Here is a 24,727-nt window from a genome sequence, read left to right as displayed (position 1 = left end):
AGTATATTTTTAGTTTCCAGCTAATGTACGTATCAGAAATGGTTTTTATATCCAACGAGAAATCAGAGGGGAATGAAAAAGAAAAACAGCTTGAGGGATGCAAGAATCTCACCACACGTTTAAGTAAAGAAATAACAATTCACTTGTAATAGGACTGTCCCATTAGGGTCCCTGTCTGCCATGAAAATCTCAAGTGACCTACTCTTTTCTTTCTTAAATTCATCTTAAGATAATGAAAACAACATGACTTTGGATTTGGACTCACCAGATTTCTTCTAAGGCATACTTCACAGTTCTCCAAAAATTCTCTGGAGAAAAGCACATTTGCCTGAAACCTCACAGTCTCAGTAGATGGAATACTCTTGTTCCAGATAATTCTACTCAGGCTTTTCAGAAGGGACTTGATCTCTGAGAATTTCCCATTTTTGATTATAGCTGAGAGAAAATAACAGTTTTCTTCTTTGTTTTGAGTAAATTTTCAAATCAATCCAAATAGACTGCCTGACTGCTTGCAGAGACAAAATAAAGAACTTCACTTAGGAACAATTAATTCCTCTTCAGAGTAAATTTTCAAGGGTGGTAATTGAGAGGATAGAACATCATTGCTTTTTGAACTTCCCAGGCTGACAGAGCCCAGCTGAAACGGTGATGCTGGTGCTGCAGTGAGCTGCAGGCTCTCAGGGAAGGGGCTGTGCCATGCTGGCATTGTGTCCATGCAAACACTGGAGAATGCCAGGAGCTGCTGCTGTACCTGCAGGAACACACACAGCACTCGGCCCCTGCTCCGGGTGCTGCTGCTGGGGGTGTGCTTCACCTGTGATGTACAACAGCAGCAGAGCACTGATGCATCAGACTGGGAAATTAAAAAAGAGGCCATTCACACAAAGGAATGCTTAGTTAAGTCTGAAAATCATCCGGGCTCAGATGATACGGAGATATCATCCGTAGTAGCATGTGTTTGTTGATATCACACATGGTACCATTTCTTACATCTTTACTTACTGATGTGGAATTTGTTGTGTTTTGGGGTTTTTTTTTTTTCCTGTTTGTTTTGTTTTGTTTTTCCTCTCTAAACCAGTTTGTTACTGATTGGAAATGATTCCAAGAGCTTATCTGCATTTCCCCCAACACATTTTGAGTCGGGGTCAATATCTGAGAGCGCTTGGGTCCTTAAGGGAACAGCCCATTACAGCCCACGACAGTAACTATGTCTCTACGATTTATGAAAAGAAAGCAATATGTGCCTGTTTCGGTGCCTGTCGTTTGCCTACCAATGGTGCAGTGCTCCCCATTCCAGCCCTCTCTGCATTCACACTTCCCATCTTTACAAGTCCCGTGCTCCGTGCAGCGGGGGTGGCAGACGCGCTGGTCGCAGCCCGCTCCGGTCCAGCCCTCCTCGCAGCGGCACGTCCCGCCCAGGCACACGCCGTGCGTGCCGCAGTCCACCGAGCACACTTCTAGGAGAGAGAGCAGCAGTCACGGCCGGCCTCTGATCACATTCTGGGGAAAACTCTTCGTTTGGCTTTAAAGGCAAACTAAATTAAAAGTTGCTTTTCAATTTTTTTCAATTTTCCATATTTTACAGTTTTTATATTTTGAATAAATATTTTTTATTTTTTAATATAAATGCATTTATATATTTCAAATCCTGCCCTGCATTAGGACATAAATCTAAACTCCATATAAAATGTTAGCTACTGTCTACCTTTTGGTCAGACAAAACAATCCCTCTAGACCCTAAACTCAAGGACACCCTACAGCCTCAGGCCCCAAAATGTATGAATTAAAGTGAATTGGAGGGGAACAAACTGGGGGAATCTGACTTCATTACCTGAAGCTGTAACTGGAGGATTAAGCCCTGATATGTAAATAGACCAAACTTTTATCTGTCTGAAAAACTCATGACCATTGTCCATCTCGGGTGTAGCCCCTCTCGGAGGGTTCTGGCTGCCCAAGATGTATCTATAGAAGGCCTTTAATAAATATCCACTTTATTCCCTTACCCTTGTCTAGCCTCTGTTCCAGGTAGCCACTCCAAGGCATCAGTTTAAAAAAATCTGCAAATGGACACTGCACAGACCTGCAGGGCTTCATCCTCACAAATACAAACGTGTCAGAGGTGCTGCCCCCAGCAGCAAAGGAGGGGAGCAGGTGGCTCTGCTTTACTCAAACCTGGACCTGGGGTGATTTTGACAGATATTGATTTGCTAAGAATTGAGACTGAAACTCACCTAAAACTCATTTGGCAGAGAATGGCAGCAATTCAGGGTCATTTAGAATGATGGGTAAAAGTCACTTTCCAAGGAGAGATTTTGGATTCCTATTACTGACATGGTGAGTTACTCAATGTCTCACTCCAAAAACTACTCCTCTCTGCCAGCTGAAGTTGCAGATATGCAGAAGGGTCTTTTGCCCCATGCATCACCAAAGAAAGTGGGAGTGAATCTCTCATTCTTTAATTTTTCTATCTGCTTATCCATAAAGGAGAAAACACATATTGATATTCATGTCAGTGGTGAAGTATTCCAGCTGATTAATCTTAGGAAATAACTGAATAACTTTGAAAAATGCAAATATTGTTTTGAGATACTTGGTTTTGACTTACAGCACCATCTCAAGGTTCAACTGACAACGTAAAAGCAGAATTCCCTGTGTTTTTATTCCCATAAATGACAGACATTTTCATTTACAGTGCTGGGAAACAGAAATACACTTACGTAACTTTCTCAGTCTAAAAGAGAACCAGCGTTAGAACAGAACACAAACTCCTAACCTGCACCAACCTTACAGCACCAAATTAAGAAAGTTATGAAAATATATATAGAGGTATATACATGTTGTTGGGTGCTGCTGGGAATCAAGGAAAAAGCAGCCTTGAAGCCTTGAGTTTCTCAGGGCTTCACAAGGACAAGAAGTTCTAACAATGGTTAAACACCTGCGGGGTGTGTGAGAGCCATGTGAGTGTCCTGTGATATTTTGCAGGAAGCATGTTTTTAAAGAGGTGTTTCCTTCTTGGACCAATGAGTCTTTTCCATTTTATTTTGCATGTACTACCCTATATAAGTATAGTGTTTCTTTAAATAGAGCTATTTCTCTGTTTTGCTTCTCCATTGCACTAGGATCTATGTTACATTATCCTTCTCACTGCTAGCCTATAGCCTAAAACGCAACATATACACACTTTTTAACAAAACCAAACAAGTGTAACGAAGGCAACTTCCTCGATTTTTGCTGCATTTCGCATCAACATTCGAACAACAGAGCAGGATGAGAGCAGCACGCCGGGCGGCTCGCTTACCGACGGAGCAGTCGGGGCCCATCCAGCCGGGGTCGCAGGCGCAGAGGCCGCTGTCGGGCAGGTAGGAGCCGTGTCCGCTGCAGCGCTCCGGGCACTGCGCTCTGGGCAGCTCGCAGCGCGCTCCGCCCCAGCCCGGGCCGCACAGGCACTCCCCGCTCACACACACCCCGTGCCCCGCGCACGTGGGGTCCAGGCAGTCCACTGCAGAACACAAAAACCACCGGCACCGGCGTCACACACGCCAGCGCCGCCCGCACACCCGCCCTGCAAAGTCCGAGCTGCTGTCGCAAATAAAGAAAATCCAGGTCATTCTCCGAGTTGTATTAGTACCTGGGCTGAGAATGGGGAAGTGAAGTAATTTACATCTTATATTAAATAAATCAAGCAGGGTTTGACTGTGCAATGGCAGTTTGCTGCAGGAGTGCTGTGGTGGATAAGCATGAAGGCTTAAAAAAAGCATTTGAATAAACATATAGTCAAGAGTTCCACACATAAACCTGGAGACATTTCTTCTGAAATACATTGAAACTCCAATGACTCATGTACTGTATTTCAATTATGAATTGCAGTTTTAAAGGATTTTTTTTATTTGGAGTATCTTTATAAAAACTATTATCACTATTGAAATGTTAGAGCATTGTTTGAACATTAGGACAGCCATTTCAAGTACACAGAAGTCAAAATGTCAGTAGCTTTCATCTAGACTCCTAATCATTCAGGCACTTCTGAATGTTTGATTCATGGTCCATTAGTAGCTGAGCTGTGAAACTGAGAGCCCTGGTTACTTCAACCCATATTCTAAACCAGCAGATTGTTTCTCTTAAAGAAGTAAAAACCAGATAACAGTTATGGATTTTAACCCATAAACAACAAGGTGAAGATTTTTATGATGGAAAATGATGCAATGAAATTTCAGTTGCTATTTCAGTCTGATAAAGGAATGCTCAAGTTTTCAAATAAACTTTATCAGTAACACTATGAGTTTCCAAATTTTTATCTTCTACCATGAATCGCTATAACAATACTATGCTTTACTGCCAATACCCACATGGAGGCTTTACCAAGTGCCTTTTGCTGTGGAATTGAAGGCCAAGGTCAAATTCAAGTCTTAAATAACTTGAATTCATCTCATGACTGGCATATATTAGCTCACAACAGCAGGACCAAAAATGATTTGCATTCTCGCTGCTCCAGGAAGATCTGAGTTTATAATGAAAGTGATTTATCTCTCATCTTTTCCAAATTGATCCTTCTAAATTAAGGCAGAGACATTTTCACTCCACCTGATGGGAACAATACTTGATCCTTCAAATCTCAACTTTTCTATAAACATAGAACCTTGTCAAACTATTTTATTTAGTTGCAGAACATTTAAAGCAAGTATGTAGATTAGATATAGGCAGAGGATTGAGACAGGCACATTTAGAGATGCAATAAAATTAGTTATCAGAATACAGTAGTATAGAATTCAGAATACAGTAGTAGAGGAATAAATTGCTGTAAAGATTTTCACTTTAATGATTACATTGACTATAATTTTTGGATTGCTTTTTCCTTTTTTTCTTTAAGATTTAAAGCTGAGTTAATTGGACATGAAAATATTATAAACAATTTTGTATTTATAGGTAAACCAAGATTGGTTTGTGGTTCACCTCAAAGTAGATAATTCATAAGATGCTCTAAATTACACAGAGTGCTTGTCCTGCATTGTTACTCCTTTGTGCTTAGCCAAATTACAACCTGTCTGAAGTTTACAAAGCATCTTTTATACAATTTCTTTTTAACTCACTGGACATAGAGCTGCGATAAAACAATCTGATTGAATAAAGAAGCAAAGTACACAAAAACTTAGGTCAATCTGATTTAAGGATGAAGATTATTCCCCCCTACATTTGGTCTATTCTGGATTTTTATAGAATATATATTTCAACAAAAAATATAGAAGGGTAATACGTGTATAACATTGTTATAGGACAGCTAACTTTAGGAGATAATGATAAGTCATAATGTACTCTCCTTGTCAGGAATGTATCATCTTCCTTCTCAAATGAAAGCACTAATGAAAGGAATGTGGAGCATATGAAAAACACCACCTTCTGCTACAGAAATTAACTGTCTTCCCTCTATCCTGAATTACAGTGCTCATACAGCTTTGATTTATTTCTACAGAATGAGCCTGTCAATGCCCCTAAGCCCCCAGTCTCCCTTGTTTTACAGGATAACACACCAAACACCTTTGTCCTTTGTTCTAGACAAATGTGCTTTACAGCTGTTTTGTTCTACCATCTGGGTAAGTAGTAGCTTTCAAAGTTTAAACTGAGGAGAGTTTTCACTCTGAGCTCCAATCTCGTTCTATTTTAATACATGCTCAGAGTTATCATCTCAGGCCAGATCCTCGCCGTTGAAATTAGCATAATGTGATTACCTGCAATAGAACTGCACTGACTTGTGTTGCAGAGGTTCTGGTGCTGAGGTGTAGCAGGGTTTACAATGGTATTTAATCAGGATTTATAAATGGACCCTCTTTGGTGTTTAAACAAAGGAGAACGCGCCTTAGCAAGCACGTTAGGCTTGGAACTCACAGCCCCCTGGCAGCTCAGATCATTAGAGCTCATTTAGTATTGGGCCCTCTGTAGATTTGACAAAAAATGGTACTGAAAGCAATTTATATCCTTAAGGACAAAAAAGGAGGTCAAGGAGTTTTCCGAACAATATGTACCATGAAGTCCCCAAAGAGCCATGAATTACACTTATGAAGTTAAATGTCATTGAAAAATGACTCGACTGGGAAAGTGACAAGAAAACCACCCTTAACTTAACCTAATTTGGCAATTTCACTTGTGTCTCCCCCTCCAAAAGCACAATGAATGAAGCCTGACAAATGCCCCACTTCATCTTCTGTGCAAATTTGTTAATAGAAAAACACTGTTTATGCTGCAGAAAATGTGCATCAAAAATATCGATTTTGGTGTCACTTTCATTTCAGGTAAATTGTTTGTACAATATAACCATGATGAATATCAGAGAGAAAAAGCTATTGGGAAGAAAAAAAAAATTGCTGACCCACTTATTCTAATTCAATATCCTAGTTGGAAAATGGCAAACAAATCAACCTTTGCCATTCCTTTTGGAAGTTCAAATCAATAGAGGAGATATTATATATAAATACAGAAATATTATTTCTATCATTCCACCATTAAAAGTGTAAAAATTCTATTCATGCAAAAACTTCAAGTAAAACTAGGTGATTAATTAGAGAGACACCACTTCATAATGTGTCCTTTCTCCCATAGCACTCAATGTGAGAAATGTATACAAAATAAATGGAATTTTAGAGTATAAACATGGTGGTTGATTTTTATTTATTTGCAAATTAATTCATTGACATATTTATTGCCCAATCACACATGCAAAAGGTTACTTTAACCTTTCTTGTCATGTTATTGGCCCCTTCCAAGTTTGCAATCGATATCTCCTGTCTTTGTAACCCATTAATCTTTTTAGGAAGAAATGTATCCTTCCAAGCACAGTGTTGATTAAATAATACATATCCTTCCATCTCACACAGCCATTCACCTCCCAAAAAGCTCTGTTGACTGATTGTTTTGTTGTGTTCACAATTTTGGCTGGAGTTAATACAACACCTTTGCAAAAAGGCCTGCACTGGCTTTTTCTATAAACTTCTCTGGAGCTGCTGATGTCCTTGTGCTTCACCATTCCAAACATTCACCTGAGGATAAGATGGATTAAGCACTACAGGAGCCTATTTCTCTTACAGGAGTTTGGGGATCCAAAGTAGATAGATCCAGGGGGATCCATGGCCCAGACAGACCACAAACATTGTAGAGAACTGAAAGCAGAGAGAGAATTCCATGCAAGGAGCTGGAAATTACAATCCAAGTGAGGGAGGAATGGCTTGCAAGGTAAAATTTCCTGAATTAAATGAAACAAAGACCATTTTAGGGTATCTACCATAACCTCTCTGACAACACAAACATTTATACAACAACAGAAAATACAATGAAATGCATAAAACTGAGTAAGAGCAAGCAAACAATTGCAGTTAGTACCAGAGAGGTTCTGCCTTCCTGGAAAATAGATTGGGTGCTGTAGAGTCTGTTAGACAGTCTTTTCCATCTTTCATTTTGATGAGAATGATAGTTAAAGCAAGGCATTTCATATTTTTTAATATCTCCTAGTATCACACACTCAGGTTGAACTGAGAAGTATCAGTTCTAAGGGAAAAAAAAGGAATTACAGCATTTTCTGGATATAGTTTAAAATGTAATCCAATAAAAACAACACAAAAACTTTTGGCTTCAAGTCAATTCTGGAGAAAAGCTCTAACAACCAGTATTGAGAGGATTTAGTGGAAGAAGGTGACAGGAATGAACTGAACAAGCAATTGCAGTCCCACCAGTGAGGATCCTCGGTTTGTTTTTTTTTTTTTTCCTTTTACCACCAGTTCACTCCCACTAATGCAGGATGTTGTCCTAAAGGTGATGGCTGTGGTCCTGAGAATAAAACCCTTTGCGGTTTGTTTATCAACAGTTTTCTTCCCTTTGTTTTCTGATGGGAGAGACAGCTGTTTACTAGAGGGCAAGACAAAAATCGATACACACAGTACCCCCAGAGCTCTGTAACCCATTCAGGACAACCCAGAGAGAACTCCTCAGTCCTAACAGCATGACACCCCAACCCTATCACTTCAGTACTCAACTTGCTTCTCTGTTTGGAGGATTAATTAACTCTGAAGCACAGTAATATATTTTAAAAGGAAAAGTGGTTCAATTTATGTTGTGCATTCTAACAGAAAACTCTGTGAATACAACCACTATTGAGCTTAATCTATGATCACATTTTGCATGGGTTATTTTTTAAAATCTGTTCATTCTACGTACTCAAGGAATTGGACACTTTCAACCTGAAAAGCTTTTCTGCATTTAAAGGACAGTTATTGTTTGTGCCATCTACCTTTCCTTAATCCCATATGATTGCAGCCAACAAGAGTAATTTGCCCCACATTATGCCTGTAACATGGATATCCAAGTCTTTCAAATATTTTTCATCAGTTTCTGTCTTAATAGTGATTGATATGTGCTTTGTGTGAAGTTGAAACTACACAATTTTGTCTACCATTGCTCCTTTTTCCTCTGTATTTCACATCTAAATTGTTCAGTAAACATAATCCATTAGAAAAAATTTTTCTTTGCTCTTCAACAAAGGAATTATTCAGGTTTATTTGTGGCAGACACTCTTAATACTGCAAAGCAATGCATGCAGGAGGTCTGAAGTTTTGTGTGAACTCTGATAGATCAGTAAAATTGTGACAGACTCCATTTTCACCCTTTTATCTGCTGTAGTGGTTTCATGCATAGATTTTTATTCTGTTCTTTCCTTTTTTTCATAACCATTAAAAAAGTCCCGAACCCAGAAAGCAAACTAACAACAGAGAGAAGAAATATCCTACCTTCCTCACAGTTTTCTCCTTTATAGCCCACAGAACAGACACAGTTCCCTTCGATGCAGGAACCATGACCTCCACATGAGGGGTCAATACACTGGCTGATGGGCACATCACATTCTGGACCTTTCCAGCCACTGTAGCACAAGCAGGTGCCCTTGGAGTACTGACCATTGCCACTGCACAGAACTGGGCAGGCAGCTGGAAAATGGAATGAAAGAAAAACAGCACACAGGATCATGTATGTTATCGTGTAAAAGCACACTAAAAATCCACTTGTAATCAAATATATTCATTTTCTGGGGAAAAAAAAAATCTGTGATAATTCATAGTGGATTAGAACTTAATTTCCCAAACAAATAATTTAATTGCTATTTAACAAGGCACACATGTGTTGGCATTCTGAGAATACAACTCCTATTCTCTGGAGAATACTGATAAAGTTTGGGATAACCAATGAGGTAATGTGAACAGATATGAGTTTGACATTACTCCACTTAGTTTTTCTAGATAACATCTCATTTTCACAGAACACAAAACATTCAGTCCCCACAACAGCTTATTTTATGGCATCTTTCTTCTACCATAGCACTTCTTTAATGTGATGTCCCCAAACTTTATTAGATCCTTTGGTTTTCAGTGTAAGAACCTTGAACACAAGGATGACACAAGCTTTCAGCTACTACACATGCACCTTGCCACTACTATCCCTGCTAAACCCTGTTTCCCTGAATCCCAGTGGCAGCTTTTTCCCTGTGTGTATTGGCAAGAAAGCACCACCACTAATACTTACCCCTCACCATTGTATTATTCAAGGGGGTAAGACATTCTAAGCAAATATTCATTTATGCAAATGAACTGAAGCCTATGAATAATAAAAGTAGCCAGTAGGTCTTGGGAGCCAGGAATCAGATGTTGTACATATGCAGAGCAATGGAAAGAAACAAGTGGTTGATTAAAACCCAGGTGCATAAATTTGTTTCACTAAGTCATATTCACTCCTGTGTGCTCATGTATCCCTTGGGAACATGGCAATCTGTGAACTTCCCTGCCTGTCAAAGTCTGGGTGTGTGGTCACTAGCCAGAAAATGGAAAAAATAATGGAGAAATAACAGAAAATGGGAGTAATGAAGTGAGTCTTTGAGAAAAGCTTGGAGCACTTTTGTGCTCTTTTCTCTGATGCAGTTTGATAAAGACAGAAAAGTATTTCCCTGTCTTTTCCCTCTTCAAAGTAATTAGAAATGAACACCCAGTTTTACAGTGCCAAAAATATACTCAAAAGCTACTATTAATCATTAAAAGGTCCTAATGTCTTCTTGGCTTCTATTATCCCTTTAACCCGAATCATCAAGGAGAACCCAAGTAATTGATTTCCTACAAAGAAATGTGCAGTGGTCCAGTTATTCAACTTCTCCATTGTTCAGTCCTGCAATCCTTATTAATCTTACCTGTCCCATTGATCTGCTGCAACAACACATTTCAGGGTAGAATTTTTTACGAATTTTCTTATTTGATAAGGGAAAAAATTGATCAGAAAAAAGTAAAATTCAGATTTGTAACCTGTAATGTAGGCTAAAATTTAGAGGGCTGAGAATTATTTCAATTATGACTAAAGACACATGGGCTGCATAATTTCTGTCCTGCTCTCTTTGCACGGTGTAGAGGATTTTTGGGCAAGTGAGCAGAAGGCAGCCTCTCCTGAAGACCTGGAGTGATCATGAATGGCAAGTTTCTTGGTGTCTTCTTGCACACCCTGAAACATTGTACAGACAGTAATCTTTCATTTGGAACTCACTTTAATACAAAAAATCTCCCTCTCTAGGACAAGGCACCCCTCAGCTCCTTTATGTGCTGGTTAAGCCTGCAGTTCCTTTGGTCAAGTCCACCAGAGAAGGAAGTAAATACTTCTGGATGCAAATTCTCTACATGTTTCCATGCCACTGCAGAGACTCAGAGCTGTCACCCCTGATGGTTTCTCAGTGTGGATTCCCAACTGCACTGGACACACTTGTTTGTGCCACCCAGCTCCTCAGCACACTCTGACAAAGCTACATGGAAAGAACAGGTCCCAGGAACTCTAATTGAATCCATGGGCATTAGGCAGTTTCTTTGGACAATCTGAGAGGCATTAGGCAGTTTCTTTGGAAAAACCACATTTGTTCAAGTAGTTATAAGGACAAAAACTTCAAGCTGACTCACAACCTGGATACAAGTGAGGAACAGGTCTTTTTGTTTTGTTGTTTTACAGATCAACATGTGACTTAACTCCTGAAAGGATTTCTGCTCTGCAAACCCCTCCTCTGGCTTGCAGACTCAAATAAAGACAATAACTCTATTTAAACAGCACATACTCTTGAAAGATGGACTGGGCAGAAATAAACTATTTCAAAAATAAATAAAAAGAGAAAATCAAACAACAAAAACATCCAAGCCACTTAACTGTGACCAGTCTAGACCTAGCTAGAGTGGTCTGGACCTGTAATTCTGTGCCAGACACCTGCTGTAAGATCACTTCTCTGCTTGCTTTGCCCCTAAGTCTCATTAAGCAATGGATAACTGAAGTTCAGGTAAAGGTGATGTGTACCTGCTATTTGGAACTTGTCTGTAGGTAAGTCATTCTTAGCTCCTGCTTTTGACCTGGATTTGCAGGGTTCAGCTTCTGGAATACCAGAGTCTGGTATGGCAGAAGAAAGGTTACTGGATAGTGCTGAGTCCTGGGCTAAAGAGCTCCCACAGAAGTTTTTTTAGTGCTCCCTGACTCTGCTATGGTGCTTCAGGAATTTAAGAAAAGCTAAAAGCCATGTCACAGCTTTTCATTCCTCTCCATGTTTCTATCAGGTCAGAGGTCTGGCTGTGGTTCATGGATCTATTCAGTCATTGTGAAGCTTGTCTGTAAACTGAACAGCAATCTGCCTTCAAGGGTTTGCCAGGATGGTCACGAGGCCAATGACATCAGAACTGACTTTGGACAAACAACAGAATCTGTCACTTAACCTTAGAGATGAAGTGGGTACAGTTAAGATTAAGACATTTGCAATTTACATCTTAATCTACAACCCTCTACTGGAGTTATTCTGCAAACTATAGGAATAGCACTTTGAGAATACAAAAAATGACAGAGATTCTGGGACAGATTTTAGCATTTCCAAGACTGCCATGTCACTAAGATTGCAGGAGAAACATGTAATCAAGAATGCAAGAAGGTCTATGTTATTGTAAGAAGTTGGTTTGCTGCTGCTGTAATAAGCAGTTCTTCATGACTGTTTTTGCTGTGAGTTTATAGGGTCATATATGGGTTTATATCCTGTGTGAGGAAGAGAATCAAGCTGCTTTTCTATAGAGAACAGGCCTAAAGAGTTCTACTATGCCTATTTGCTGCATCATATTGCTGCAGGAGGAGACCCAAACAGTCCACTCTCATTTTCCATCCTGGCAGCTTCAGCTGATGTGCAAACACCTCAAGAATGTTCTGGAGTTCTTATTATCTAGGTCTGCTTGTGCAGTGGATGGCTTCTGGTCCAGGACAGAACTGATTGTTCAAAGCCTGTGGAAGCAATGCACAGGAAGGTGGTTTATGTGATGAAAAAGCCAAGTTCCATCTCATCTCTGTGGAGAGATTGATAGCATATCTTACACCAGCACTGGCAAAAAGTGGACAAAGGTCTTCAGCAGTACTTATGGCAACACTCAGGCAACTTGGGCCCAAGGGGACATATCCTGAGTGAGGTTTGGATAAGCACAACAGCTATTAACCCTAAACTTTCTTTGGTTATGGGATTACACCCTTTACTGATGTTTGGACAAAATCAGAGTATTTTTAACATGGGGCTCAGCTGATGAACAAACATTGCAGAACTCTTGAGTCCTGCAGGCTGCACGTATTTGAGAATATTGATTGAGCAGGAAAGACAAGCCAAACATCCCTCTAAAAGTCCTCTCTCTAGAGGCTATTTTGGAGTTATGTTCATATTCCCTGATGCATGAGGAAAGGTGGTTTGGTACCAGCCTATTACACATGGATGAGGAGAGGAAATGGCCAAATGCCCAAAGAGTCTGGCATTTGACAACCACGAGTATCCCAGCTGCAGTCTGGGTACACAGCCCTTGCATCCCCCTCCAGTGCTCACACACACTCACTCACCAGAGCAGTTCTTCCAGAGCATGGCAAGACAACAGCAAAGGATACCTGAGGAGACAAACTCTTGGAGGCTGTTGAAGAACTTGGATTAGTTACACAGCTGCTGGGAAGAGAGGCCTTCCCCTGCTATTGCAGCTCCAAGCAGGATGTGAAGGCAGAGTTCTGGTTTGGTCTCTCTTGCTGTAGAGCAAACATTCCCCTGGTGCAGAGTCCTGCACCACTAGGTCTAGGCTGTCAGCTCTCTACTGCAGACTTTTCCCCGTTCCTCCTCACAAAATAGATAATCTAGTGTGTTTCTCTTCAAAGTTATTTGAGTCTCTTGGCACAAATACATGCAGACTGGAAAAGTTTTTGAATTTGCATCTACAATGCTTCCGTGTCCTGGACCAAGTCAAAAGCAATGCCCTTATATTATTCTTATTTTGCAAGCAACTCAGCTTTACATTCAAATGTAAATTTTCAAACATGGCAGAGAAAGAAAATAATTTTCAGTCCCATCTAGTTTTTTAATGTGCATACCACAGAATTTTGTGGTGAGATGCCCATGACAAAAAAACTGTGCCAAGTGGTGGTATTTGGGTAAGGGCCAGAAAGTTTGTATCCATAATGCTTGCAAGCCTCCATCTTGCATAGAAACCACATTCTTCTTACCACAAGTAAAAAAGATGTGCAAAAAAGATGAGCTTGGCTTTTTGTTCACCATGTAAGTAGTATAGAAAATCATGACCAAGTGTTCAAGTGTGAGCTTAAGACTGAACGAAAAGAGCACTTAGAAATCATCTACAGTGCCTGAGTACTGCTGCCTGTTCCATCAAACAATTTTAACAAGATTATTTGACAAATTAAAGCCCATGGAAGAACACTCTGTGATTGATCATAGAATTCCAAAAAATTAATGGAGTGAAAATCTGAACACAAAGAGGCTTCATCTGTTGTAGAAAGTCCTAGCACACACTGTCCCTGGAACCAGAAGAATTTAATGTAGAAGAAACAAAGGCAAATAAAATTTTTACTCTCCCTCAGCTATCTGCTGTATGTCACCATCATAGCTGAAATCCTGGGTGAAATGGAATTTTTGTCTCAGCCAAGCTTTACTTCCCTCTAAACAAATAAACACATTCAGAAAAAAACCCAAAAACAACCAACCATTTGGAAGAGACACTATTTATATTCCTATGTAAAGTATGTTCAACCCTTGTTGAACTGTAGAGAATTTTGCTACACCTAAGAATTTATTTTTTCTTTTTAATCTGTAGGTGCTCCTGTTTAGGAGGAGGAAGTAAATTTCAGTCATAAAAAAATCACTAAACTGATTTTTTGCTATGTTCTTTGGACATGGAATTGCACAAAATCCTTGTTACATTAAGGAGTGAAATCCACACTTGCATAATGAAACTAAAGTTGTTCTCTTTTTTTCACTGACCACCAGGAATTGAACTGAAGACAGATGTAGGTCAAACTTCTTAGCACTGAGCCTTCCCAGCAGCCCTTCTGGGTGCAGCTCCTCTAGGGGATAATTAATTCAGGCTCTGTAATACCTCACACTTGGACTTCCTTTTAGCAGAGATTAGGCTGCTACTGCTGAGAGATTATGCATGATTTTGCCAGCATATAAAGAAGACAGATTCCAGTTTTTGACAGTCTAATCTGAAGCCTATAAATGCACTCCAGGTCAGCTCCAAACTGGAGCAGAAATAGAGGAAAGAGCCAAGACAAATGTTGTGTACAACTGCCTGGTTCCTAAGCTGATAGATGAGAGCAGAGTCACACCGTCCTGGCATTTTTCTCTGTTTGGTCTTCAGGGTTGGGATGCATATGCAGCATTTACACTACACATATTAATTTCTCTTCAATGAACAAATTAGATTAATAAGTAAGCAGGTGAAGATGAGTTTTACTGATGCAAGAGTTGAATCCTGTAACTGTTTACTAAAGCCCCAAATAATTTTAGCTTCACTGAAAAAGTTGCAATCAAGTTCCTGTTCTCCTAAAATGAAGTCATACCTATTTATGTATGAGCAGTCTTAATCTGTATCAACAAAAATCACTATACCCAAAGGAATCGAGAGCATTTGCATTTTAGAAAATCAGCCCAGTTATTAAAAAATTAGTTGCTGTCAACTTGATTCAAAATGTTGGCTCTAGATTTTACATTAATATTATAAACAAAAAAGTACCGAGACATCCCTTGTTTTATTATACAACCCATATTACACCAAATATTTGCCCTAAATTACCATAACCCTTGCACCAAGTATTTTCCCACAGACATTTACAAAAATTGGGAGATACATAAATCTATTCAGTTGCATTCTGATGCAATGGTTTTGTTTGACAACACTTCCATTCATATTTTCCATTTAAACCTATTTTAATAAGTTAAATGCACATTTTACTCATTGTCTGCCAACCTATCAGTTTTTACTGAAGTTCATTTGTAGACACAAAAATCTGAAATAACTTCTAAGACCACTTCATGGTTTATGTTGTTTCTCATTTATTAATCTATACTAATTTTATACTACTTTCCTTCTGAGAAGCTGCTCCACTCCTAGCAAAATAAGGGCCAAGAAAATAATCCTGGAATGGGAGACTGAATGAACCCAAGAGTGTTTTCTCTCACTTGCTCTTTGTGCCTTACAAACCTACTATTTGCACAAGCAGGAAGAATGGTGTTTGACTAGTCTGGCAGCTCTTCAGAGATCACTAAATTCACTAACTCCCATCAGGCTGAGTAAGAACAGTGACAATTAGAAAGATCTACAAAGTCTTTCAGGTTGCTCTAAGAGCTTGTGCTCTTCCAAGCAGAAGTAATCTTCTAGAAATTGACCCAGAAGCAGGAGAATGAACAACCACAAGGAACTGTCTCTGACATGAGGTGGTTTAGTAGTTCATGAAACTGCTTTGACTACAGAACTAATTTAAATGGTTTAGCACTAGTGCTGCTCTGCCCTGGCAGGCACCAGGGCAGCATCAAGAGGGAATCTCTCACAGCAGTTCAGTTCTTCTCTCCCTACTCCAGTTGCCCAAACCCAGCCCTACCAAGCTCCCAAGCTCTGCCAAACTGCACATTAGCGAGCAAGGAGGAAACCCACAGAAGAATTTCCAGAAGAACAAAAAACCCATCAGGTGTGTCAAATCTCTGACATTCAGAAACCATTTGGGGAAAGCAGCACACGCTGACTTAAGCACTAAAGTATGGATGCTTTAATTAATCCGGGGTGAATTTAATTGCTTTAGTTAAGTGGAAATTGGGTTAAAAATGATGCAGAGCATGCTGGGGTGTGTTAAAAACATGACATATGAGTTGGATGAATCGATAAATTAAAACTGCACAGATGTTTTAATTAAACCCAGGAAACTTAACGAAGATCACTAGAGACTTTTAAGCCTATGATTAATTCAATTCATTTAAAATACCTGTAGAGATATGGGGATGCCTCCATTTTGGGAGTTATAGAAGTTCTCAATCGATAAGTACTTAAGCTGTTCTACAAAAAAAATGGCATGATTTTTATAGAAGTGACTGGACAGCATTAACTGCACAATTAATATTTACATTCTTCTGAACACTCAGCAAACTTTTGCTTAGGCCCAAATTTATCACCAAGGTCGTATTTTTTCTGGTGCCTTCAGTGTTAGACTATCTGTCAAAAAGCTAACACTTGCTGTTACCTCCTGTACCATTGTACAAAGTATCTATTTCCATTACATAATTGCTTTGCTTAATAACTGTTACAAAAAATCTATCAAGAAATACAAATGTGTCTTCCCATACTAGCACCAATTTCTAGAAAGACAACAATTTTTTAAAAATTATCTCTTCGAGTTTTGTCAGTTGGTACAAGTAAAATTTGCTTGATTATTTAATCCCTATAATATTTTCAGTGATAATAACAATGCAGTCTGTAAAAATAAGGAAATCAAAACTAAGCCAATATCAAATACCTCAGAACTATTTTAAGGGTGGATTGAGAGAACTGAAGCACCATTTCTGCTCTGGTGAAGACAAGCTTAAACAATCTCACTAACCACCAACAAAGATCTTGGATAAAGATATTGGAGTGCTTCAGGGGGAGGGAAAGAGACCACTGTTCTGTCTCACTGGAGAAGTCACAGTTGCACATAAAAACAGAATTTCAAGCGGCATAAAACAAACTGGAGATGGAGACAAAAGAAGACATTTGAGTGCACTGACACTTGATAAATCAGCTAGCTGTGCCAGCAGTCAGGTGTCCTGAGGACTGTGTCTGGTCAGTACATTGTGGATTCAGCTCTTGTCAGCCTGGTTGCTCCTTTCTCCACGATGGCAGAAGCTCTGCCACTGTCACTGCCTGTGCTAAGGGAACACTGCAGTTCCCACACAGGACATGGACATGATTTCCAGCCAGCCCAGATCAGCTCCTCCCTCCCTGCTACACCATTTAAGAGCAGCACAGTTTAATCTTTTTCACGTGCATCAATACATTCAAGGAAATCCAAGTTCTCTTGCTCTGGTTCTGATTTACCACAGAAGAATGAGACTGATCAGTTTGCCACTTACTTTATGCCTTTGAAAAGGAAGGAAAAAACCCAAAGCTACCAAACCAACTCTTTTTTGTGGGTAACACAGAATCAGAGCTGTGAAATTCCTGCTTTAGATATAAGCAGTGAAGTCAATAAAAGACCATGCAGAGAAACAAGTTTTACTTCCCACCAACAGATGGAAACCAACAGATGTTGAAATCAGCTACTGTCATAGACAGGCATGTAGATACTCATTCGTATGTTTTGATAACTTCATCACTAGGAAAACTGTGGAGGAAAGCAAAACTAAACTATTTCAGAGGTTTTGGTTGCTGTCTCAGTGGAAAGTCACTGAGGAATCAAAGGGATGATGCTTCAAGCTCACAAAAAACAGCAGTAAAGGCAAATATCAAATACCAGAAATTCCTTTCCAAACATAAGTGTTGTGATTCATAACAGAAAGCACTAACAGCATGAAGTCACTAACACTTCTAGAAGAAGGAACAAAAAAAGTGAAATATTTCTTCAAATATTTTGGTAAGTTTTACACCTTTCCTAGTGAATACTGTAAAAACTATTGGTCCTCTAGTAGTGGCTTAGCTCTGGCTAAACAGCAGTCCAGTAGATGCAGGACTGCACCCACAGACTGCAGCATTCAGGGTATTTAAAATACAGGCTGGTTTGATCTCATTTTAGTTACTATTACTTGCCTTGTTAAATTTACCATAAAAGTTAAATCATAACATGTTTAACTGCAGAGTTCCACATTAACTGCAGATATTGAAACATTTTTTCTACATTTGAATTAGAGATTTTTCTGTTTGTTTGAGATAGTGAAGGGGGATGACAGTTAACTGAATTTAATCTTACTGGAGTAAGGACTAAATATAGAAAAAATACCTAAATTACAGTTTCAAATGCAGACAAAGTGTAGGTGTGAAGAAAGTCATGCATGCTGAAATCTAAAGCTATGATTCAGGGCTGTTTCTGTTATTCAGGGATGGCAAATGTCTAAGGATGTCTGACAACAGCTGTATTTCTAGAATGTGATTTACAATGCTACTTAATCATAGTCCCTTCAATGACATTTACCAACATCACAAGGACTCCAAGATGATCCCTACACACCTGCCAAGATGAACCCTTAGAACTTAATGAAATAAACAAACACCAGTACAATTCCAGGGAGACAAAGCAAAGTAAAACCAAATTGTAGACTGCAACAGAATTATATAAGCTAACCAATTAAACACAAAAACAAATTACAAGGCATACAACACAGCGAGCACAATTCAGCTCAGCAGAGTGAAGAGCTGAGTCGGAGCAGAGAAATTCTTGGCCACCAATGGAAGCATTATGAAGGAAAAAAGATTTTTGGCTTGCCCAGAACTAAGCTGCACAATGTTTTTTGTCCAGCATGTATTTATATGGATGTCCACTTCCTTGCTGCACTCAGAACCTTTTGAAATATTCTTCTTTTTGGAACTCCATTGAAACAGAAAATATTTGTGGAAATAGATGTGTTTGTGCTGCACATGTATAAGAAGGGAAGAGAAAGAAGTAACTGATAATAGTAGTCTTCAAAGGCAGCTGTGAGACATCAAATAAATGTACTCAGTTTTTATTAAGTATGAAAATATTACATAATGCTGTTGAAGAAAAATCCATTAATAAGATTTTACTGTGTTTTTATGTGCTTTCCATCTTGGACATGAGCAAAGCAAACTTTCTTATAATACTAAGCCAATAAAATTTGGTTCCAGCTCAGCTACAGTACTTACTGCCTGTGGCTCTCTTTGGTCTCTGAGTTTCTCCAGGTGGGGTAGTGAATGATCACATAAAAATACCCAAGTGTTTGCTGAAATCAGAGATTTATAATTCCTTAATGTCCACTTTTTTAACTATTATGTTTTGTCCATCACTGGCATCAGTGACTTCTATCAATCATTTTCTTCTTCCTTCATTGCCAAATTCCTCAATATTGCCCCCCCCCCTTTTTTTTGTTGGTTTTTTTATCCTTTTAGCCTTGTCTGAAAGTTTCTCCTGCAGAATAAATCTGACTTCTTAGCTGCACCACTATCCTACAGGCTCTTTGGCAAAAGGAATCATACATAATTTCAAGCTCATAGGCTGCAGCAGGAATTCAGAAACATGAGTGAACAATGTAGTTCACATGCACAAATTTTCCTGTATGTTTACTGGCGGTTTAATGCTGAAAACATGCAAATAAATTGCTACATGAGATGCAACTATTAGGAGTATTTAACAACATAAAATACATTTCTTTGTATTTTTGTTGCCCTGTAGAGAGCTAACCATAACAAAAAGAATGAAGGGGTTGCTTCTAAACAGCAGGAGAATCCCCACTTAAAATTATTCACGACAAGATATTCTGCAGATAAATTCTTTATAACCCTAAATTCAATACTGGAATCAGCTGAAGCCATAGAAATTTTAAGAACAATGCAAAATTAAACTTTTGCCTGTTGAAACCTACATTCATAAAGTCTGTTGCCTCAAATATTCCCAACACTACAAGCAGCTCCTGTGTTCTATTTCAACTTTGCAAATATTCTCTTACAAAGAATGCAGAGGGTATGAGCACCAGTTCCAGCCTGCTGCAGAGAAGGGAGAAATCTGAGTGCTGCCAGTGCTGTTCCATCTACACCATATGGGGGGACAGGTACACATTCCTAAGCAGCAGTGAAATGTTAGGATGTTAAATGCCCTGTGTTGTAACAGAAATTTAACAAGTATCTATTGTAGAATTACAGAGTCCAGACCATCCAGCCCCCTGCTCTTACTTCTAATCTGCAAGAGGATCCATGAGGATTGATGAGGGAAGCTGCAGACTAGACACTGTGTCTCCTCTTGCTGTGTGCCCTGAGCCCCTTCTGGAGCCATGACCTCTAACAATCTGACAGAACTCAGCCTGTGACCCCTGCAGCCCTTGGCTCCTGTTTAAATTGCCAATTAGAAAGAGTTGCAGTGATGGATTTTGTGTTGGCTCTCCCTGTGTACCTGACACTGGATCAAAGCTACTATCTCATTTCATGCAGGCAAGCCAGCAGCTGATAGACAGCAACGGCTGTCAGTCATTGTCAAAATAGTTTACAGGTTTGTTTATTTATTCTGTAATTAATTTTAGGCAGAGTTAATGGCACAAGCCCCTTTTTAGAGTGTAATCCAGTTCTATAAAACTAAAAGAAATTAAGGGCAGGCAGGCAATCACTGCTATGTACATACAAACCTGGAAGGCAATTGAGGACATGACCAGTTTGCAAGAAATGAAAATAGCCTGCTAATAAAACATGAGACTGGGAAAATGAGAAGACAATTTATAACAAAGGCATTTTAAAGTACTGAGTCAGAGAGGTGGGAACTGCTGGAGGGGAGCACTGCCAAAGACAGCCTTGTCTGTTCAAGTATCAAAATGATGCTTCCACCCACTGTGAGAGGAGATTTGAGTGACAAGCCAGGGCTGTGCTGCTGCTGCACACGCTCAGAAGTTGGCACACATACACACATAAATACACAGAACCCAAAAACAAACCCACCCAGAAAGCCATACAAAGAGAGAAGCTGAACATGCTGAATTCTGTCAACTGCAAAAAAGGATGTGAGATATGTGTGGGTGACAAGTCAGGAACGCAGCATTTCCAGAGAAAAGCACACGTTTTTTTTCTTCCTTCAACAGTACAGTTTAAGCCTAAGATGATACATGCTATGATTAGGAACATATAAAATGCTTACCAATATTTTTTTCTTCTTTATCTTTTTTTCTCTATCTCACTTCTTCTCAGCCCTACCCTGCATTCTTGCTCTATCAAATTGGAAAATACCATCATTCATTTCTTAATGATAATGAAAGTATCTTTCAATAGTTTCATTAGGTTCATAGTCTGGATTCATTCTTTTTTTCATTCATTTTTTTGCCTCACATTCAGGCTTTGACAAAGTTTTTACAGACTATTTTTTGCATTGCATCTCTATGTCAGAATTCTGCCCTGGCTTCCAGTAAATAAAATCAACATTAAATAAACACCTTTTTCTCCTCATTAATAAATTCAGCTTTATTCAGCCATGTTTACATGAAACACTGCTTCAATAATCATATTGTTAATTTATTAATCTAACCTTCATCTGTATGGCTCTTCTTTCCCAGTCTTGTTTCAGGTTTTTTATTTTATGGAACATGAGCTTCATGCTCTAACATCATTTACAGACTCCATTCAGCCCACACCACCCACTTGCTTGAATTCTGACTTTAACCTTTCTAGGAGTTAGGATAGGATGCTTTTGGAAGTAAAATTTTAGAATTTTTTTTTTTCCAAGTGGTTTCCCATGCTCAGTCTCCCCTCTGAAGTCCCATTTGCTCTCCATTATCCACAAGATGTTATCTGTCCCATCACCCCTCTTTAAAACTGCCTGACAGCAGTCACACTGCTGATGTGTTTGTAACATGGCAATACCACTATTTTTCCTGTATCTTCATATCTGTCAATTGTTTCCCACTCATTCCCTTTAAAATTGTATTGAGGTGGTACATCCCTGGAGTCAGGGGCTGCTTTTATTTGTTTAGCATGTAAAGGATTAACCAAAATAGGTCAGCTATATCTTACATTATTGCTCAAGGCAGTATCTTGACAATGGCACAAACCTGCATTTTTCCTACACTGCTGTTCCTCTCCAGCTCTTTGCTCTGCAAATCCATCAGGTGATGGCATCACGGTGTTTGATCCACCCTCCCTCCCTTGTCTGATCCATAACCTGTTATGGCATTTGCAGGGAGCAATTTGAATAGTCCAACACCCATTCCTCAGTTTGACTGTGCCATGGAAGGCCCCAAGTGCTGCCCCACCACTGCTCCCATCTCTTCTGTGAGGCCACATGCAGGACAGGCAAAGCAAAAAGGGGATTCAGTATCCCCTCACTTTCCTTCAGAGTCTGAGGAGCTTCTGTCTGCCTAAGCTATTTCCAGTTCCTAAAATTTTGAGCCAAGTTATGATGACAAATAGTGTTTCCCTGACTCACATAGAGAGCAAATATACACTCCTATACACAACATGTGCTGGACATCATTCATTCCTGTGAGCCACGTGCTCTACAGCAATGAACCAAGTACTGAGTTGTTCTGCAGGAAGCACTCCAAAATTTTGTGTTGTCCCCATTGCAATCACTCCAGAACACTGTATGGCACTGGGAGTATTCTGGACGTGGCACAGAGACCAGTTTCAAGCAGTGTATTCAATGGGTAAAAAACCATTATTGCACTGTTGTCCAAGCAAGAAGCCTCTGAAAAGCCTCAGAGCAAGATGAGTCTTGAAATTAGATAACAGCTGAAAAAATGCAAGAGTTGCTATTTCTAGCAATTATACCTTACTTACCTAATAATTGACAGCTTTTTACATTTTTTATACAGAGATTAATAGCCAATACATAACAAAGAAAATGGTAATGTTAGGAACTCTTACTGTAGTGCAAACAGCAAATCCATTAGAATAAGCTTAAAAAGAGAGAGACTACATTTTTCAGCTTTATAACTATTTCAAACTAAATAGGTGTTGCAAAAGAAATAAAAAGAAATTTAAAAAAACCTACCCTTCTTTTTATACTTATTAAAGTGGCGCCGTCCTTTGCCAGTAAGCCAAAAACAAACAGAATGAAAATAAAATAATGAAAAACCCACACAAGGAGAACAGGAAAATAAATTGTGAATAACATAAATCTGAATAATTAGAATTCTTAAAATCAGATTTAAAAGTCAACTGATCAAACATCATACAAATTTATGGTTTAAAAAATCTAAAACCCTTCATTTAATTTAGATTAAAATATTAAACATGTTTCTTATTACAATTGCATAATCAACTAGAATATCTGCTAAATGGGAACTTCATGGCAGTTGACATAAGCTACTTGACTCCATTTTTGTCGTCCTTCTTTCACAAATTAGACACCATCTCTTAGCAGGCTATGCTCATCAGATCAATGTAGAAATCCCATGTGATGGTGCATTGTTCACCTTTTCAGATTAGCTAAAGATGCTTATGATGCAAATCCAAGTATTTTAAAATGCAGAATTAAAGGAGGCTCTGCTCACAGTTGCAAAACAGTATTTGACAATGTCTTTGGAAGTGGTTTTGTTAAAGGAGTGGAAGAGTTGCATGCCTTTCAAATATCTTATGAGATGAAATGAAATTATAGCCAAGTCTGAGTCACTTCTAGGAACTTGACTCATTGTAACATTGAACTCCATTCCCAAGTGGTGAAAGGCAGGACATGATGAAGGATGTCTGCCTGCAGATTCACCACAGACCTTGAAAATCCCAGCCATCACCAGACATAAACAGCAAGAATTCTAAGCAAGAAGAACTTCTTGATGTACTTCAGTGGTTATATCACAGAGGTCACAGAAAAATAGAGATGAATAGAAAAAGGTGACAACACACCACAAAATTAAGATAATCACAGGTGCATGTCTGATTCTTTAACTGACCCTCGGCAAGAGCATCACTTTCCACCAATAACTCCTACCCATAATTGTGAACAAGAGGTTACTCACAGTGCAGTTCAATTCACAGCAAATCTTCCACTGGCTTTAACTGTACACACTTGCCTTTTCAGGACACATCTCCACGTGGAATTATCCTTTGATTATCAGATTTTCTTTTTCTTTGCATGCCATATCGTATCCGCATGAGATCAAAATGTATCATTACCTTTTTTGTATGTCAGAAAAAATTCTTTAACCTTAACAAGGTTAAACTCCAAAGGGAATCTTGACTAAGCAAGAATGGAGTAAATCTGTTGATACTGAGTACCTGATAATAAGCTATTTCCACAGAAGGAGGGTGAGAAATGCCCCACACAGTCTTTGAGAGGGTGAAGTTTGTTCCATTTTGATCAGGGTATGAAAGTGTGTTACAGCTTGTGGGTTGGGCCAAAAGTTCATCTCTTTCCAATAATTTTCATAAGGTTTTCTTGAAACTAATGGATCTGAAGTTAACTCTGTACTGTCTCTCACAGCTTTCCTTCATTTTCCTATTTTAGAACCACGTGTATGGAGTGGTCCCTGTGCACTGCCTGCAAATGGTTTGCAGAGACTCCCCCTGATGTCTCACTGCCTCTGGGGGCCTCAGAATCAGCCCTGGAACAGGGTATTTGTGGGATAAAGAACCGTGTTCCCTATCTATCAGACTTGGGGCTCACACAAAGAGAAGCCTGCAGCCTCCTGATACTGCATGGAACAAGTTCTTAAAGTCATCTGAGGAGCTTGTTCACATTTTCTCCACATTTCTCTATTTTAGTCTTACCTTGA

The 24,727-nt window shown here is 39.2% G+C and overlaps 1 protein-coding gene across 4 annotated transcripts in view; it reads right to left on the bottom strand.

Moving 5' to 3' along the window:
* The window catches only part of TENM2 (teneurin transmembrane protein 2), a gene marked incomplete at its 5' end in the record, with an annotated part of 475,212 nt that overhangs the window by 75,955 nt on the left and 374,530 nt on the right, over positions 1–24,727 (bottom strand). For 3 of the 4 annotated variants that reach the window (XM_079319917.1, XM_079319915.1, XM_079319916.1), the window contains 3 exons: positions 1,272–1,457; positions 3,299–3,499; positions 8,769–8,963. In XM_079319917.1, coding sequence (XP_079176043.1) covers positions 1,272–1,457; positions 3,299–3,499; positions 8,769–8,963 — 582 coding nt within the window. Of the gene's footprint in view, positions 1–1,244; positions 1,458–3,298; positions 3,500–8,768; positions 8,964–24,727 lie in introns of all 4 variants that reach the window. The other variant, XM_079319918.1, reaches the window with a different exon arrangement.

The sequence above is a fragment of the Erithacus rubecula genome (genome assembly GCF_903797595.1).
Source record: "Erithacus rubecula genome assembly, chromosome: 16".
Lineage (NCBI taxonomy): Eukaryota > Metazoa > Chordata > Aves > Passeriformes > Muscicapidae > Erithacus > Erithacus rubecula.
The sequence above is the reverse complement of the archived record's forward strand: the minus strand, read 5'-3'. Positions and strand labels throughout refer to the sequence as shown.